Raw genomic sequence first — 19,279 nt, 5'->3', positions numbered from 1 at the left:
TGATCGAGCAATTGATGTAAGTAAAAACACATGCGCAGAATTAAGAAAATATTATTTAATATTTATGGAGATAAATTTTAGCCTATCATAAAGAAAACGTGTGAATGTTCACAGGGTATTTTATTTAACAACTCTAATCGTAGTTGTAACTCTATATTTACAGTAGGCATAATTGTCATTGCGTATGTATGCAGCATGAGTCCAATACAATCTTCTGTTCGTGAACAGTTGTATTTCATTCATTAATCTGACTAACGTTATGCATCCGTGCATTTAATTGCCATTGGCTCGTGTGATAGTAATATGGATCTTAGTAGTATTTAAATTATATAATTGATTCTATAAATTGATTCTTGTTGGGTGCTCAACAAAATAATATATATAAAAAAGGGAAAAAAGGTCGGCACACCTTGGCTCCAAAAGTTAAACGCACCCCTGCCTTTATACTCACACAGGGCTGGACTGGCCATAATATTATAACTATTATTATATAGTAGTGTAATGTAGACAGACACTATATCACAACTAAAAAGAGTTTTGAGTTTTTCTTTGTTCAATTTGCACACTGCATATGGGTTGGAGCTCTTTATTTTGAACTCTCAAAGTGCACCAGATTGATGAATTTAACATTAAAAAGCAAAAAAAAAATCTTACGGGGGAGCATGCCCCCGAACCCCCCTAGAGGGACAGAGGTGCACTCACCACAGATTTCACAAAATCCTATGGGAAAAAACGGTATTGCTATCCCAATGCAGCTTATAGCTTGTTTTAGGATTCATCACTGTGGAGTATAGTTCAACTTAGTAGTTATTTCATCTGTTAACTCTTACTCAGTGGTTTTTATAGGAGTTGGTATACATATTCAAGGGAGTGCAAAGTTTGGTTGTGTTTATGATTATATGTAGTGGGCCAGTCTGGGCCAAAATGCCCCGGCCGATTTTTTGTCCCAGTCCAGCCCTGTACTCACAAATTAAATTCAGTATATATATACGTCTGCCATGTTGCCACCCCTCAAAAATTCCTGCCCCCCTCTTGCCACCCCATAAATATTTTTCTAGATCCGCCCCTGCTCTCTCTCTCTCTCACACACTCCCTCGCTCTCACACGTGTTTCCATTGTCCAAACTCTATGCATTTCTCGTTCATCGATGCCTTATCGTGTTTTGTTTGTTTATTATGTTTGTAAATACATATATCCCATGTAACCAGTAAATACATAAATAGTTCTGCCTTATTAAATTCATTATATTTATTTTGATTGTTTACTGCCTCTGCTCATATTTCGGGTCCCTGAAATGACTAGATCAAAGCTACGAGCTTTATAAATTAAAGATACTTTAAAGAGTATTTGTTTATAGGGCGGGAAACCCAATTCTTGTGGCCACAGAATTGCTTTTCCTGAAATCCTATAAAGTAAGATGATATTGTGGATCCCCACAAATATTATCCTGACAATTGAGCTAATTAATTTTGCCTGTTTTGTAGGACGTGGTCCGTGTAATTAATTGCAATCAACTTGTGGTTAATTTCAGGGATACACGTGCCTCCATGCAGGTAGAATGACAGATCCTCCCTTATCGGGAGATTTATTAACATGTAAGTCTGATCTAATCCAAACATGTATGAATAATTATTAATTACCAATTATTAATTATGATATTCAAATTCCCCACGGATTAGATCCGCCCTTTCGTCTTTACACAAGTGTCACAGTATTGTAATGTTAATAAGTAATTTTTTTCCCAAGCACATTATAATGTGGTTGTTTGTTGTGGCAAATTTGATTAATTAGCCATTATATCATGTAATTAATTTGATTAATAATTTTGATAATGGTTATCTTTTGTATCCACAGGTTGATGACAAATATAGTGCGGCAGGAATTTTCTTTTTAAACTACAATTTGACATGATTCCAACATCTTGGAGCCTGCATTTTCCTGACATTACAGTGATGTCCAGTGCCTGCTGGGACTAAATCAAGGATTGCTCCGAAGAAAAGTGGAGGAGGACAACAGCGACCGTTCCGCTTCAGTTAGTGTTATCAGCCTTCAAGATTTAAATAATTCAAATTATGTAAATTATAACGATAAATGAACCGGAAAGCATACTTTCAGAAGTATCTACTGTAATACCTCATCAGACAATGATTTATCAGGAAATTTCACTGGGAAATTTTTACTGAATTATATCTGGAAAACGGGATGTCCTCATTCAGCTAAATAATACAAACTCATCATCACAGCGATAAGTGTTAGCCTAGTTATCTCTTCTTGGTTACAATGCCGTATGATGAACAATGGTCAAAGATTCCATGGAAAAACAGTGGAGGAGGAGCACGGTGAGCGTTTCGCTTCAGTTAGCGTTATCTGCCTTCAAGTTTTAAATAATTCAAATTATGTGAATGATAACGTTCAATGAATAAGAACGCGTATTTTCAGAAGTATCTGTCTACCTGGGGCGGACAGGTACAAAATTTCAGGCCGGAAAATCTCACACTCATCCAGGCCATCCCACACATCCACAACTAATTCTAAAAAACACGGACAAAGCTATTTTTGTATGGCCATCACATAAAAAAAAGGTTTAAATTCTTAGGCTGGGGTGTGCAAAATAGTTAAAGGTTCTTCACCTTCACTTCCATTTTCCCTGATATCTCACTCTCTCTCACTTGTGTGTGTGTGTGTGTGTGTGTGTGTGTGTGTGTGTGTGTGTGTGTGTGTGTGTGTGTGTGTGTGTGTGTGTGTGTGTGTGTGTGTGTGTGTGTGTGTGTGTGTGTGTGTGTGTGTGTGTGTGTGTGTGTGTGTGTGTGTGTGTGTGTGTGTGTGTGTGTTTTTACTTTTTTTACTAATTGTCAGTTTCTTATCTACATGTCTCCATCTTGTTGAAAAACAACCACCTCACTGTAATTTGTTTTCACATAATATAGGACTACATTTATTTTAATTAAATTTAAAGTATACATTACGACAATGTGTTATTGTTTTATCTTTAAATGACTTATACCTAACAAAACTAAATTTTCTAAATTGCCTAAATGTGATCATGAAATGTAAATCATGAAAATATCTTTATAGAAAAATAGTACTGAACATGTTCTTGCATTATCATGTTTTTCCCTTGCGAAAATTACCCATAGTTTTATTATAGTAAAAGTATAGTAACCAACTATTTTTTTTTTTTTGCCGGATTTATTACTATTTATATAACGAGTTTTACCAAAAATTCCATGGTTAAACTATGGTTAGTGTTAGCCTGGGTTTCCCCATACTGCCTTTGCGCAGTGCGATTTTATTCACGCTGCAAGGCAGTATGGATACCATGGTCCAGATATTCGCCTCATCTGGGGAACCAATCACAGAACGGGGAGGGAGCAGCAAGACGATGACGACACACCGAAGCAGTTTGTTTATATCTATGGATCCAACATGGCAGCAGACGCAAAGTTACCTTTCGATGCAGCCTTAATTAGATAGTTTTCTAAGTAGTTTCATGGTAGTTTCGTGTACACGTAAATCTCTGACCCATCGTCTTCTTCCTCGTCGAATTTCTGTCACTCTACATACGTCATCTGGTATAACTGAAGAGATTGGCTATGAGCCGTACAGGCGCATTTGATAGACATTCGTAGCACCCAATAAACAGCTCTGGGCATTCGTAAACCACGCCTCAAATACGAGAAAATGTACATGTGGTTCCCAGACCACGAATCATTCTCAATGATACGTGGTCTGGCGTTAGCCAGGCTAGGTTAGTGTAGCAAAACCATGGTTAATTTGTGGTTACCATGGTTTAACTATAGTAACATGGTTTTTGGTTTTATTTGTAGTAAAACCTTGATGGTTGTGTTGTTGTTGTCGGCCGGCAGATACTCGTACGTCTGCAAGATGTCTGTTAAAGATCACTTCATCTTGAAATCATATGCTGTTTACTAACATCTTAAATACATTTTTTAAACGTCTATTTGACATCTGACAGGAAACGTACTATAGACGTATTGCAGATGTGTAGACGTTAGTTATCATTATAGCAATCTTATTTGGTGTGGACGGGCCTTTAGCCTTTGAGAGAATGCAGTTGACATTTAAGAACGTTTTAATTGACAGGCATATGTCTACGTGAACCAAGTGGGCGGGGCCAGTCGTGACGTTTCTATTCTCTCATTGGATTGTGAATTATTCAAAGCTTATCCTTGAAAGATCAATCCACGCCTCAGCTGTCCAGACGCTGTTTGGTTGATCTGGTGATTGCTGATAAGCGGATCCGGGTGCAGCTTCCCTTAAAAAGCCTAACATCCCCACTGGAGCTGACATTGTCTTCTTTATTGAAAACATCTCAGAACTTTTATTTATTTCGTCATTTCCCTGATGTATCGCCAGGTGATCGTCCTTGCGGTGTTTGCCGCTTTTCTATGCGGGTTTCCAGCATCATGCGATAATAACAGACCAATCATCGGTAAGAATAAAACAATTATTTGAGGTGAATTTAAGCGATTTCAGAACAAAAAACGGGTAAAAAAAAAAAATTAATGGCACTCTTTAACATTTATCTACATGGGATATTTCACCTAAAAATACATAGTACTCATCCTCATGTCGTGCCATGACTTTATTCGGTTGAACAAAAGAAGATATTTTGAGAAATGTCTCATTGTTTTGTTTTGTTTTCCTCCAAATATTCAAGTCAACATTCTTCAAAATCTCTTCTTTTGTGTTCAGCAGAAGAAATGTATACAGGTTTGGGACAACATGAGGGAGAGTAAATGATGACAGAATTTGGGACATTTTTGGGTGTACGCTCTTTAACCTACTTTCAGGATTATTGAATGTCATTTTTACTGGGTCATGCATCACTTTACAATCTCTACAAATGAACTCAAATGACTTCAAGTTCATTTATTTATTTCAATTCAATTTCAATTTATTATTGAAATTTCTTCCAAAGTTTGACAAGTAATCTTGCATTGTAGTGCAAAAATGCAGTGATGAGATGACATAACACACTTTTAATATCTAGACACTTTTCTGCATCTCTAAACTCACATATAAAAGAAAACATATTGCTAACAAAAATAAAAAACAAATCTGCTGCATAATCTTACAGATGGGCCTAATCAATTTAGGAAAAATTAATGTATCTGTAATGCAGGTATTATCATGCATGCTCAATTCATAAAAGCAAAACTAAACCATTTGTTTTACATCACTCTAAAAAAATGCTGGGTTGTTTCATTTGGGTCAAATATGGACAAACCCAACCCAGCCTGCATCTATAGCGGACTCTTTGCAAAGTTTGATCGTTTCATCTAATACTTTATAAGCAACACTGAACAATTGAATAGACTAATATTATTTCTCACCATACGTGAACATGAATGAAAAAAAAAAGTAGGCCTACCTGCAAGTTCTTTTCTCGGGTAGGCCTATCTCTGACTGTCTCTGTGATAGTGATGATGGGTCGCTCATGACATAAATGGTTTTGCGTTTGTCATAATTTATCTTTGGCTGCATTATGACTTCCTATCTGTAACAGCCTATGATCAAAGATTGCGAATGTGGACGTGCTCGGAGAAATTATTGAAAATATTATATAGGCTAGGCTACATTACATGCTGAACGAAATTCAAAGTCATCAAGTCTCAGGTAAGTTACACATAACACAACTTGTTTAAAGAGAGCTTATATTATGTATAATCAAATGCGTAGCAAACATAATAGTCCGTGTTTAAAAACTCTTTGAGCGAACGGAAATCATTCATAAACGGCCATCACATGATATTTTTTTTCAGTAGCAAATGCCCTTGCCTTAACATGTCTTTTGTGTTTCAGGAATTTTATCCCAGGAAAAGTTAGAGGACGACCCTCATGCACAGGGATCTTCCTATATCGCTGCATCATATGTGAAACACTTGGAGTCAGCTGGTGCCAGGGTTGTACCCATCCGGTATAAATGTTCAATACAAGCTATGCTGTTACTAAAAAACATTTTTTTTAAAGAATACACACAAATAAATGTTTTTTTGCAGAATAAATCTCAAAGAGGATGAGTATATAAAACTCTTCAATTCAATAAATGGGTGAGTGTTTCTGAATTCTTTTATAAGCTGGTAGAAACATGTAATATTTTCCGTGTGTGACCCGAAAGAAAATAGTGGAGAGTACTTTTAAATCTGTATTAGATTATGGTGATCTGTACTGCAAACATGAAGCTGGACTCTTTATATCATGATAATATTTGTTAGTTGTGCAGGTTTACTTGAATCCTTTGGTCTGCATGTTTTTAGTTTTATTTTATTTGCGAGAAATTTACGTTTTATTTATTGTCAAGTCTTAGGTAAATTACATTTTTCCAGAATTCCAGTCTTTTATCCTATCATATAAATGGCTATTGCACTAATCTACTCAAATTCAGTTGAAAGTTTCCATTTATCATTTTGTAAAACTTCTCTTTTTTTATGCTCCATGGAATTGCTAAAAAATTGTTTATATACAGTTCCCCATTTGAGCACTTTAAAGCAAACATGTAAATGCTTTATTGATTTGATCGTGTGTGTGTCTGTTATGTGAAACTTTGTGCTTCCGTCTTAAAAGCAGGACTCTCCGGAAGAATTATCTTAATGGGACTTTCCTGACAAGATAAAGGACTTTAAAAAAATAAAATAAAAAGTAAAAATGGTAGCTGGATTATAAAACTACCAATGTTCCAAAACTGCTGTTTTTTGGTTTTGTTTTCAAACTGGATTTCCCAAAAGGGTTGTGTTTTTCTGTAAGCCAATTTCCACCACATAAGAAAAAATATATGCATAAGAAGTCTATTTTATGACATAAGTCAAAATGATTATCTAAAAGTCAATTATGAAATAAAAAAAGGTCAAAACTATAAATTGACATACTAAATAAAATGTATGAGATTAAAAATAGAAATGACTGAGATTAAAAATGTGAAATTATGACTAAAAATATATTACTATAAAAAGTCAAATGACGACATTAAAATGTCAAAATAAGTCAAAAATATGATTTGTGTCACAATTATGACCTAATTATGACATACTGTTTTTTTCCTTATGTGGTGGAAATGGTCTTCCAAATAATTCACCTTTATTCTGCTGATTGTTAACTGTTTTTTACCTGGTTAGTTTGTTACTACCTGGAGGAAATGTGGACATTGATAAGTCTCAGTTTAAAACAGTGTCGAAGATTTTCTATGAACTTGCAATAAAGGTACGTTTAAAAAAAAAAAAAAAAAAAAAAAAATGGAGATGTGAATTTTGATCTGAATGTGAGGGTTCTTCTTTGTGATCTACAGGCGAATGATGTTTCGGATTATTTTCCGATCTGGGGAACCTGTCAGGGTTTCCAGCAGCTCACGGTTCTGACCAGCAACAAGAACCTGTTGACCTTGACCGACACCAAAGCAGTGACCCTGCCGTTGACCTTCAGCCCGGGTTTGTACCCGTGTGTTTTCCACCGTTCTGGAATGGCAAACTCACACTAGTAGCTAATACAGCACTGTCGTTTAATCTTTGTAATCTTAAATAATTAAGCCAAGGAAAATGCAAACAAGCCAAATATAAGAGTTATAGCCTATGCATTTGGCACAGTTTCATGAACCACCACGGTCCTTCACTCACGACCCCGCCCACTCGGCGCCCGTAGTTCACACGACGCTAACGGCGAGAAAGCGGTAATCTGCATTTGCACACAATTCACGGCTTTGGACAATTTCCAGTAAACCAAATTGCCAGCGGGGAAACTGGAACTGTAGATCCGAGCTGCGAGACAGGTGAAGGGATATCAGTTATAAACAGATACACACGTCAGTGCCCGCCCACTCGTTCGCAAGTGATACGAATTCCCACTTTCCTCAATCAGGACGAATAGTTGATATCGTAGACCTTTAGCTGCCAGAGGTCATCGAGATGGTTGTCTGCGTGGAGTCGTACATCCAAATGTCCACAGGCACGGAGACAGTCGGGCTTTTCGCGTTTCAGCGTCTGTCGCGGTGAAGGAGCACACCGGGGGAGGACTGCATGCCTGTTGACTTTTATTCAGTGGATCTGCCAATCGCGTTCATCAGTAGCCTACGAGTTAGAAGCACCTGTGAACAGAGACTTTCAGATATACATGCACACCTGATAGACATTAACCCACCTGTTGCCCTCCTGTTACATGAACAGATTTAATTTAGGATTTTTTGAATTTTTTGAATTTGAATAGTAATGAAGCTCAAACATGTCACCCGGCACGTTTGAGCTTCAGCAAGAACCAATGAGGTTTGTTCTTGCACGCCATGCAAGTACAATTGAGCTCTATGTATGTTCATGATCAATGTTTATGTAAATTAAAGCATTTTGAGTTATAAAAGCCTTTTGTTCTTTTTGTTCTCTCAGCTTGTGTTCTTTACCGTGAGTTAATGGTTGGTCAATGATTTTGATTGATTACAGAAGCCAAAAACAGCAAGTTGTTCAAATCATTCCCAGAGGATGTTTTTCAGTCTCTGGCAGAAGAAAACATCACACCTAACTTCCACAGCTGGAGCTTGTCCATGCAGGTACCAATTTCATCTTGAGGTTTTTTTCTATGCATATAATGGAACAACATTGCCATCAAAACCAAGAACGTTGTACCAGTCCAAAACCTGTTAACATTTTTATTTTGTAATTGCACTACCCACCATAAGGAGGTAACATAGAGCTGTACTCTCATGTATAAAATGGGTGTAGGGAGAGAAGTAGTCAGATTGATTTGCTCAGACTCAGTATAAATAGTGGAAAGTCAGCGTCCAGGCAGGATATCTTGTATGAAGTGCAACAAAATCTATACAGAATAGGAGTAAATATTTCATTTTTATGGGTTCCAGCACACGTGGGGGTAGAGGGTAATGAGGAGGTTGATCAGTTGGCAAAGAGATCTTTAAAACGCAATGTAAAACTGAAGTTAAAGCAATAATAAAATCTGCTCTAAACAAGATGTGGCAACAGAAATGGTACAAGGAGACAAAAGGTAGACATTTGTATAAAATTAAAAATAAAGTTGGGGTTGAGAGAAATAAATACGGAAGCAGACCTCACTCGTATGTATTCGTACGATTTGTCTAAACCCATGGGATGGGTAGGTTTAGGGGGCGGGGTCAGGGGTAGCTCATTCGTACGAATACATACGAATTTGGTAACTCGTAAAATATGTACGAATAAGCAAAAATCGTACGCATTTGTACGAGTGATGTCGTATGAATTCGTACGAATTAGCCACCTCGTAAAATGTGTACGAATTAAACCCGTCTCCACGGGGACCCCTAGTGCTCAGAACAGTGTAAATGCAACAAAAACCCGGGCCAAGTTTCTATATATTCTTTTATAACATTTTCAGGGTTTGTTTATTTTGTTCTATAAATGGCTCAGCTAAACCGGCCAATTAGAAACTATTAACTATCATTAATGTAAATGTAACTATCGTCAGTAATGAAGCCTCGTTTACTGAAATCACTTGACTCTGGCAGTTTGATACACACTCCGAACTGTTGATTCGAAACAAAAGATTCATAAAGGTTTCAAAGCTTCAAGAAGGAGTGTTTCGAAATTGCCATCAAGTGGCTATGAGGCAATGAGTTTCTCTGGAAAAACTTGTGGATTGGACATTGGCTTTCACAGACATTCATTTCTATTTCTACTTCATCGTCACATAAAAAAAGATAAACTTTTGACTTCTATGCTGCTGGTTATTGTTGGGGAAATCTGTATGTTGTATTTTTTTTTTTTTTGTAATGTTTATTAAGGGGTTTGAAAGATAAAAAGATGTAAAGGAATGAGAATAATTTATTTATTGTTTTGTTTATAGATCAAAGGTCTTGTCAATGTTTGCAATATATAGAGCTTACCTTATTGATTCTGTTGTGCCTTAATAGTGCTCCTAAAGGGGACATAAGGAGTAAACTAATGTTAGCCCTTTAGTGTAGAATCCAAACTGGGTTTATATTGTTCTGTTAAATGCTTTAACAGTAACACCACAGCAAATGGTATAGGCCTAATACTAAACCAATTTTAATGCGGAATGTTATTAGCATGTAAGTTAAACAACTGTAGAAAATTAATACAAGCACGATTTAGGCTAATGTTAATATAATACTTTTAGTGCAGATTATCCATATTACAGAAATCGGGAAATTAAGCCTACAGGCTTACGTACCTTTATCTTCTTGCTTCTCTTCTTCCAGGCTCTTTTTTTGTCGTTTTTCTTGGCCAGAAAGATATTTTCGTTTCTTGTCAGACATCGTCGATTCGCTAACTGACTGACCAAGTGACAACGAGTGACATCATAGGGGCAGTCGGGACAAGACGCGCGCGCGCCTTCGCGGGGAGCTCCCGGTTGATTTGCCATAATACAGAACTAAATAAATAACAACTCTGTGCTTATCATGATGCCTGATAAAGAGCGCTGTAGGTCCATTTCTTTTTATTTATTTATTTTATGTTACTTTTGTTGTGCGATTTTTTTCCCCCACTAGCTAGCAGTGACTCTAGGGGGCCCTCTGCTGGCCACGGGGCCCTTTGCAATTGCAACGGTCGCTTAGTGGCTCGGCCGGCTCTGTGTGATACCACAATGATAGCCGATTGACTGAAGTTCACTGGTGTCTATTCTTGATGATAGTTTCCACACACACAAAAAAGAGTGATTTAGACTTCCTTAAAGGAGCTCAGAGATAGGTTTACACGCTTGACCGATCGCAAGAGAGAAATGGGAAATGACCATAGACTGTAAAACATGGGAAATGACCCATATCGCCATCTATCACACACCAACTGTGTTTCAGTTCACTTCTGTCACGGAAGTCTTCATGGCCTGATGTTCATGACTGGCTTTACCAAAACTTTCCTCATCTTGGAATCCTCTCTCAAAAGGACATTATCTTTGGACTTATATGAGCAGCAACAAAGGTTTTTGTATTTCACAACGAGTTTCTTGTCAAATAAACCCTGCTCTTTAGTTCAATTAATTAATTAATTATTATTTTTATTTGATTAATTTTTTTATTTATTTTTTCTTTCTTTCCTTGTAATCCATTTTTGCACCTGATCTTACTATTGTATCGCAGTGATGTATTATTGTTGCCATGTTGTTTGTGCATGATATATTTTTCAATTAAAAAAAATCAATAAAACAAGCTTTTTTAACAATGATGATCCGTAGCCTAGGCTACTATTAAAAATGTCAATGAGCCATTTTTTCCTGAAATGTTCCTCCACCAGTAACTTTCAATGTTATATTCTAACCATTAGATGTCGATAGAGAGCCAGAGACTCTGCAAAGAACAGATTTTATAAGAAAACAAATTTCAAGCCTGACTTCATACAACATGCAGTGCATGTAGAAAACTTCACTTGACATCCCAAGGTACAGCTTCAATTTCACTTCTTGTCTTGTTTAAAAAAAAAAACATATATTTTTGGACTAGTCTATGTGTAAATGTGAATGCAAAAAAAGCAAGGTCATTTGCAAGATTTAAAATCAAGTTGGAGCAATACCCATCAATGTCTGAGTTTACAAATGGAATTGTCATATTCTCTAAAAAGCAAAGGTCTAATTTTGCAGTCATAGCAACAGAGGTGGGAGTAAGTCACACATGTGCAAGTCACAAGCAAGTCTCAAGTCTTAACCTTCGAGTCTCAAGCAAGTCCAAGTCAATTTTTTTATAAAAGCAAGCAAGTCAAGTCAAGTCACTGCCTTATGTCAAGCAAGTCAAGTCAAGTCGTAGCTTGGGTCACAAGTCACTGGCAAGTCATACAAACGTTTGATGATTTCACTGAATTTATATATTAAAATAAGTTAAAACTACATAAGCTGTGGACTATGGTTTTATTTGCAACATATTTTTTTTAAAATATGCATTTCCACATACAGCTGAGTGGTTACTACAATAAAAATCTAAAAAATAAAAAATAAATACAATTTCAAACTACATAGCCTAAAATGTAAATGTAACTGAAATTAGGCCAACATTAAAGCATGAAAAAATAAATATGCCTCAAACATTGCAGAAGACCATTAAAAGGTATTAAGCAATTCACAATTCAAGTATAATGGTTCCTATGCCACCAAATGGCATTCTTCAAACTGGCATCCCCTTTATATAGGTTATATAACAGCCGTTGGCATTTAGCCTATTGTGAAGTTAAAACCGCCAATAGGTGGCGCCAAACCACCGTCTTAATGTACGAGTCATAGAAGCAGTCAACTGATTTGTTCAAAATGACAGATTCGTTCTGGAACTAAGCAACTAGGTCACTGAATCACAAATACGCATAACTCTTTCTGTGGCTTGTTTGGAACTATTGTCATTGGAGAAATAGAGCAGAAACAGAGAATATTTGGAATATTATGTATAAAATGTCACATCAGAATATTCACTCTTTGTTTACTGAACTGTTTTATAAAATCATCACATTTGCAATCGCGCCAATAATCTAGAAATGTTTTTTTATATATGTTATAATTATGAAAATAACTCATACTAGGGCCATTTTTCCACCACATTTTGAATTTTGGGTGCATATATTAATTCTGCTGGCATTTTTTGCCACCAACCCCCTGATAACATTAAGAGAAACATAAACGACAAAACTAACAGTTTTCTATATTGTTTTTCGTCATTGGAAAGAACAACATTTTTGGCTTTAAAGCATGATTTAAAAAGAAATGTGGCAAATGTTATACAAAACATATACCATCATTAATTATCATTTGAATATTGACAACAACATTAAGCTACATTTGAAAACATTATTGTGTATAAAGAGGCATGCTGTTTTGACCAATATTATTCTCTCTAGATTTAAAGATAGTCAAATTAACTATAACAAACAGGTTAAACAAGCCATAGCTTACTTTTAGACGTGGTGAATGAAGTTCGACTGTTCGAGGTTGTGATGGTCGTCCGATATCCCTTGCCAGTTATTATGCGTACAACAAATCTTCTTGCATGAATATGGTCATTTTCTAGAGTTTATATCCAAAAAGATACGATGCAGGGAGATGTTTTTGTATTTAGCGCGCTCACCGCGATGTAGGCTATTTCTGGGCTTGTGCAGCGTCACGCAATCGCGCAGAATCTGATGACTGACGTCAATGGTTCCGTTGCTTTCATTTTGTTTATCAATGGATGTTGCGATGATTTATATAAAAATGTATATCAAGTCATTCTCGAGTCATAGAGTTCAAGTCAAGTCAAGTCTCAAGTCATTGGATCTCAAGTCAAAGTCAAGTCGAGTCATTTTCTTAATTTAGTCAAGCAAGTCTCAAGTCCTTAAATTTGCGACTCGAGTCTGACTCGAGTCAAGTCATGTGACTCGAGTCCCCCATCTCTGCATAGCAATATTACCCACAACAATCGGTTTTAGTGTCATTTTTAAGCATTTTAGAATCGACCCACAAGAAGTAGGCTATATGTTTTTATAAAGCCAAAGAGAAGTAGCCAATATGTGTTTCACTGAATGCATGACAATCTGTTCAGTTTGTGAGTCGAAGTGAAACCTGTTGTGGTCTCATAGTTAGGACAAAATGTGGTTTCATTTGTCCGGTGGACAAGCTTGCATGAGTGTGTGTGTGAAGAGTTTCTTTTCTTCCACTAGTCTGAATTATACATCAAACAAACGTTATACAGTGAAATAATATAGTAAATGTAGTTACTAAAATGTTATTTTATGATTTTATTTTACCTTCAAAAATATAGGATACTGCATCAAAAAAACAAAAAAAATTAAATTACCTGTGGCTTTCAGATAACAAGAAGCAGTTTATGCTGCATGTATTAAAACATGTTTGCAACTCTAACATCAGCACTGCGTCCTCAGCGAGTGTGTGTGTGTGTGTGTGTGTGTGTGTGTGTGTGTGTCACATCCTGTAAGAGGAGGATTCACATCTCATGCATCGCCTGGTCACTCTTAATGTTGACATTCATTTTGAGTTATTGACTTTAGTGAACAGCTTGAAAATGGCCCATGTGTTTGTTTTGTTCTGTTCTGCTGGCTGGGTCTTGTTGATAAGTTAGGCTATTTATTAAAATGTCTTCAGCAACCAGACCACACATCTGGACATCAACACACTCTGCCACACATGTGCAGGTGATATTAGTGTTTATTTACTGAAGTCAGCAGCATATCATCAGTCATTTTATAAGTTTATTGTTGTTTTTATCTCCTCAGACTCAGACTCTGTCCACTGTTGTGGATCTACTGAAGCTGTGATGCGATTGGTCCTCTCTGCTCTGGTGGGCGTGGTTACTGTTGTTGTTTTGGGTTTTGACATCACATCCATAAAAGCAGATCAGAAAAGAAGAGCTCAGATATCAACCAAATTGATTGCTAATTTTTTTTCTTGTTTACAAAGAAATAAACTGTTTTATAACTTTTTAAAAAGACAATGTGCATTGTGCCACAGCAAGAATGCCCTGGGTATGTGTGTTCACTGGCGTGCAGTTAGTGTGTGTGTGTGTGTGTGTGTGTGTGTGTGTGTGTGTGTGTGTGTGTGTGTGTGTGTGTGTGTGTGTGTGTGTGTGTGTGTGTGTGTGTGTGTGTGTGTGTGTGTGTGTGTGTGTGTGTGTGTGTGTTCACTACTCACTTCTCCTATGTGTGTGCACTAACTTGGATGGGTTAAATTCAGAGGACAAATTCAGAGTATGAGTTACCATACTTGGCCTTCCCTTCACTTATTAAACATGGTTAACAGTATTCTTTTCTTCATGTGTCACCTTTTTAACTACAAAAGTAATTGTCAGCGCACCTTATAGAAAATTAAACTCAAAATACAAAATGTTTGTCTGAATTTTATCATGCCACGTGTCATTATTTCTCCTGTAGACTATTCACTCAACACAATTAAAAGCTTGCAAAAAATAAATGGCCAGTGCTTTGTTCATAAATATGATTAATATTGCTGTTGGCATGTGAGCAAGATTTTAAGTGCTTACATTTTTTTTATTTATTGTTTTTTTACAATTACATGCTATTTTTTTCTAAGTATCTTCTATAAAAGAGAACAACACTTACGATTAGGCGTCATTAGACAACAAAACATAATTAAGAAGAACAATGTAGCCTAACTGACGACGTATGAAACATTTTAAATGAAGGAACGTAATGCGATTGTGAGGAATCAAGTGGGCGGGGCCAGCCGTGACTTTTCGCTCTCATTGGATCGTGAATCTTCAAAGCTGATCCTCGCGAAAGAACATACACACCTCAATAATTCACGCGCGTGTCGAAGCGCTGTTTGTTTAACCTGACGACTGTGGATTAGCGGGTGCCGCTTTCGTTATAAAGCCTGACATCGCCAGTGGAGCTGACATATTGTGTTCTTTATTGATAGCATCAAGGAGCTTTCGTTTATTTCGTCCTTTGGTGTGTTACCTGAGGTGGATGTATCGCCAGGTGCTCGTGCTCGCGGTCTTCGCCGCTATTCAATGCGGGTTTCCAGCATCATGCGCTCGTAATTTAAATTACAGACCAATCATCGGTAAGAATAACATTTAAGATTTCGAATCATCGATTTTAAGATTTAAGATTTTTTTATGTGCTGTTCCGTTTAAAGTAGGCTAGTGTATGATGCATGTTGATTTTATGATTTTGCATCTCATATTTTTTGCCATGTCATGCGATTCTTTTTTTCTTTTTCATCGGAGCATCTTTTTTCTCTGCAGCTCCGTTGGTGGAACATTCTAGTTTCTTCTCAATTATTTATTAACTCTTCAATGTCATTGCAACACGTAAAGGGGTTTAAACATATGGTTGGAAGACCTTAACCTTGCTGACAAAAAAAATAAATAAAAGAAAAAGAAATGCTTAAATGTCTTCTGGCTTGGTAAAATGAGTCTGGTTGGATGTTTGTGACGCCAGCTTGACTGACAAGCTAAACCAGCTAAGACCTGCAAACCCCTATAGCCTGATGTTTTCAGTAGCTGAAACCCCCTTTCTTTCTAATATAGCCTACATGTCTTTTTGTATTTCAGGAATTTTAGCCCAGGAAAACTTAGAGGACGACCCTCATGCACAGGGATCTTCCTATATCGCTGCATCATATGTGAAACACTTGGAGTCAGCTGGTGCCAGGGTTGTACCCATCCGGTATGTTAAAAACAAGCTGTATAAAAAAAAAATCTAAAAAAAAAATCATTAAAATAAAGAATACATGCAGATAAATGTTTGTTTGCAGCATAAATCGGACAGAGGAGGAGTATGAAAGACTATTCAACGCAATAAATGGGTGAGTGTTTCTGAATAGTTTGACATAAGCTGGTAGAGACGTGTTTTCCATGTGGAGAAAGAAAATAGTGCAAAGTACTTTTCTATCCGTGTTGGATTATGGTGATCTGTTCTACATGCATTTACACGACTATTTTAGGTAAATTACCTACATTTTATATTTTCTAATCTTTTATCCGGTCACATAAACCGCTATTGCACCAGATGTACAACTCAAATTTGCTTTAAAGTTCATAGGGTGCATTCAGCATTTGGTCAAATTTCTACCTCTTTTTACGCTCCCTGTGCATGGAGCGAACTGCAAAATGTAATTGATATATATTTAATACTTTGAGCAAGTTTTAAAGGTAAAGGAAAACATGTACTTGTCTTTTAATGTGAAACTTTGTGCGTCCGTCTTAAATCAGGACTCTCCGGAAGAAGGGTGTGTTAATTTATACATTTTAATTAATAATTATTTATAATGTAATTTAACATGGAAACTGGTCCAACCAGAGAACAGACACACCATGTTCCAAACCACTGGATTTTCCAAAAGGTATTTTTTTATTCACCTTTATTCTGCTGATTATTAACCCTTTTTTTTAACCTGGTTAGTCTGTTGCTACCCGGAGGAAATGTGGACATTGAAAAGTCTCAGTTTACCAGAGTGTCGAAGATTTTCTATGAACTTGCAATAAAGGTACGTTCACAAACTCGTATGTGATAATGGTAACACTTTATTTGATGGTCCCTTTTGAGCATTTTGTTGACTAAGTAACTTTGCAACTACATGTCAACTAACTCTCATTAGAGTATTAGTAGACCGTCTGCATAATAACTCTTTATTGTGATGCTCCTCCAACAACAGACATTATACTGAGGATAAGTAACTTTACAACTATATGTCAACTTATTCTGACCCAAACTCTACCAGTCTACTAATACTCTACTAACACTCTAATGAGAGTTAGTAGTCATGTAGGTGCAGCGTTACTTATAGTCAACAGAATGTGTGAAAGACCATCAAAATAAAGTGAAACCGTGAAAATTATTTTTAATTGGTCTGGTTGTACTTTGAGTCGTCGTCTTTATGATCTACTACAGGCGAATGATGTTTCGGATTATTTTCCGATCTGGGGAACCTGTCAGGGTTTCCAGCAGCTCACGGTTCTGACCAGCAACAAGAACCTGTTGACCTTGACCGACACCAAAGCAGTGACCCTGCCGTTGACCTTCAGCCCGGGTTTGTATCTGTGTGTTTTCCACCGTTCTGGAATGGCAAACTCACACTAGTAATTCAGCACTGTTGTTCTTTACAATGATTACAAGTGACACTTAATGGTTGGAAACGTATAATAATGCATACTTCTACCTTATAAGTGTATATAAACATGGCAGAATATATTAATGACGGAAATGGCTAACCGCAGTTTGTGTTGTCTGGTTTACCAATTTCATGCATCAGCTCATTAATGTGAGTTGGTCAATGATTTTGATTGATTACAGGAGCCCAAAACAGCAGGTTGTTCAAAAAATTCCCAAAGGATGTTCTTCAGTCTCTGGCAGAAGAAAACATCACGTCTAATTTCCACAGCTGGAGCCTGTCCATGCAGGTACCAATACAGCCGTTTAAAGCAAATGAGAATTTTTGTCTGAAGTAATTTCACATGGCATAAAATGGATCAATAAAACCAACATTAAAGCAACACTAAGTAAGATTTTTTTTACCTTAAAATAATGTTTCCAAATCGTTTCAGTGGTTCATTAAGTCGTAACAGGGTGAAAGGCACTTCTGCCTCCGCTTTGCGGTCCTGTATCTGCTATAACCACACTATGTAAGATTGCCAGGTCGGGTCGCGTTTCTGTAGTTCTAATGAGACATAAGAAAACTACAAATTTGACTTGCGTTACGTCAAGCGTTACAATAGTCATTATTTTGTTTTTCTTCGTTTCTGATGTCGCAATACATCATACTTTCATGAAATCATGCAACATACTCTACCTTGTCTGTGGACATCGTTCATTCCAAAGCCGGTGCTGGATAAACAGCGAGTGTGCGTGCGACAGTAGGATGCGCTAGGCTAAATTATTTACAACAGCGGTAATGGACAATTCCGCTTCCAACCTGTAGGGCGACCGCAGAGGAAAAGTTACTCGGTGTTGCTTTAAAGCCATTAAACCCAGGAACGTTGACTTCTGCGTTTCCCATACTGCTTTTTGCATACTGATCAGTCATTGTATATTCACTGTATAACAATGGTTTGCTCTTACAGAATTACAGTGGCAATGCCAAGCTGAAGCGTTTTTATAGGGTCCTGACCACAAATACAGACGGCAAGAAAGAGTTCATTTCCACCATGGAGGGTATGAATGTCTCTGTACATCACAGTGTCTCTTTTTGTGTGTGTGTGTGTGTGATGTAACCCATCCCAGTCTCACAGTTGGCTGATTCTTATTAAACTGATTTCCACCTATAAACACTTACTAGTTGGTTTTTACATTTAGGTAGGTATTTTTTGTTCAAATTTTTAGCAAGTGAATAATTGTACTACATTATATCCTGTAGCGTCTCGATATCCCTTCTACGCGGTGCAGTGGCACCCAGAGAAAAGTCCGTTCGAGTGGATTGATAAGCCCGGTATGGTGCACACCCTGTCAGCCATCAAAGCCACTTTCTACACTGCCCACTTCTTTGTTTCTGAAGGTTGGTCATCTAAAAAAAATGGAAGTTGCAATATCAATTTGGGAATCTTTCATCTTGGCCTTTTTTTTTACTTTTTAATTTGACTCAACTTGGTGTTGTTAACTTGGGTTTGTTTCGAAAACAATCAACATTCAAAAGATTTTAAGAAGCATAGTCCGAGATGTTTTACTTTCTGACCACTGTATTGATGTGCTTACTGTCTGTTTCAGCAATGAAAAACCATCATCGTTTTTCTTCGCAAAGTGAAGAGGAAAAAGCTCTGATTTACAACCATCAGCCCGTCTTCAATGGCCTGGACAGCATCTTCCTACAAAACTACTACTTCGATTAAGTGTTTAAA

The 19,279-nt window shown here is 36.9% G+C and overlaps 2 protein-coding genes across 2 annotated transcripts; both read left to right on the top strand.

The window, feature by feature from the left end:
• Positions 1-4,365: 4,365 nt before the first annotated feature.
• Positions 4,366-14,240, top strand: LOC130073732 (gamma-glutamyl hydrolase-like). The gene is made up of 7 exons (XM_056239306.1): positions 4,366-4,453; positions 5,827-5,941; positions 6,024-6,074; positions 7,137-7,221; positions 7,307-7,445; positions 8,445-8,551; positions 14,199-14,240. The coding sequence occupies exons 1-7, from the start codon at positions 4,366-4,368 to the stop codon at positions 14,238-14,240; spliced, it is 627 nt and encodes a 208-aa protein (XP_056095281.1).
• A 1,037-nt stretch (positions 14,241-15,277) lies between these two features.
• Positions 15,278-19,279, top strand: LOC130073754 (gamma-glutamyl hydrolase-like). The gene is made up of 9 exons (XM_056239331.1): positions 15,278-15,507; positions 16,001-16,115; positions 16,204-16,254; positions 16,851-16,935; positions 17,340-17,478; positions 17,742-17,848; positions 18,509-18,599; positions 18,802-18,939; positions 19,149-19,279. The coding sequence occupies exons 1-9, from the start codon at positions 15,411-15,413 to the stop codon at positions 19,268-19,270; spliced, it is 945 nt and encodes a 314-aa protein (XP_056095306.1). The 5' UTR covers positions 15,278-15,410; the 3' UTR covers positions 19,271-19,279.

The sequence above is a fragment of the Rhinichthys klamathensis genome, unplaced genomic scaffold (assembly GCF_029890125.1).
Source record: "Rhinichthys klamathensis goyatoka isolate OS25496 unplaced genomic scaffold, OSU_Roscu_1.1 h1tg000558l_1, whole genome shotgun sequence".
NCBI classification, from domain to species: domain Eukaryota; kingdom Metazoa; phylum Chordata; class Actinopteri; order Cypriniformes; family Leuciscidae; genus Rhinichthys; species Rhinichthys klamathensis.
This window is presented reverse-complemented; position numbering and strand designations above follow the sequence as displayed.

What these genes read in the sequence shown, in the direction of transcription:
- LOC130073754 (XM_056239331.1), top strand. Translation starts at nt 15,411, where the DNA reads ATGTATCGCCAGGTGCTCGTGCTCGCGGTCTTCGCCGCTATTCAATGC. An exon ending in AAATTACAGACCAATCATCG is followed by an intron (nt 15,508 to 16,000) that starts GTAAGAATAACA and finishes TTTGTATTTCAG; the next exon opens with GAATTTTAGCCCAGGAAAAC. An exon ending in CTATTCAACGCAATAAATGG is followed by an intron (nt 16,255 to 16,850) that starts GTGAGTGTTTCT and finishes TAACCTGGTTAG; the next exon opens with TCTGTTGCTACCCGGAGGAA.
- LOC130073732 (XM_056239306.1), top strand. Translation starts at nt 4,366, where the DNA reads ATGTATCGCCAGGTGATCGTCCTTGCGGTGTTTGCCGCTTTTCTATGC. An exon ending in TCTATGAACTTGCAATAAAG is followed by an intron (nt 7,222 to 7,306) that starts GTACGTTTAAAA and finishes TGTGATCTACAG; the next exon opens with GCGAATGATGTTTCGGATTA. An exon ending in GCTGGAGCTTGTCCATGCAG is followed by an intron (nt 8,552 to 14,198) that starts GTACCAATTTCA and finishes TTATCTCCTCAG; the next exon opens with ACTCAGACTCTGTCCACTGT.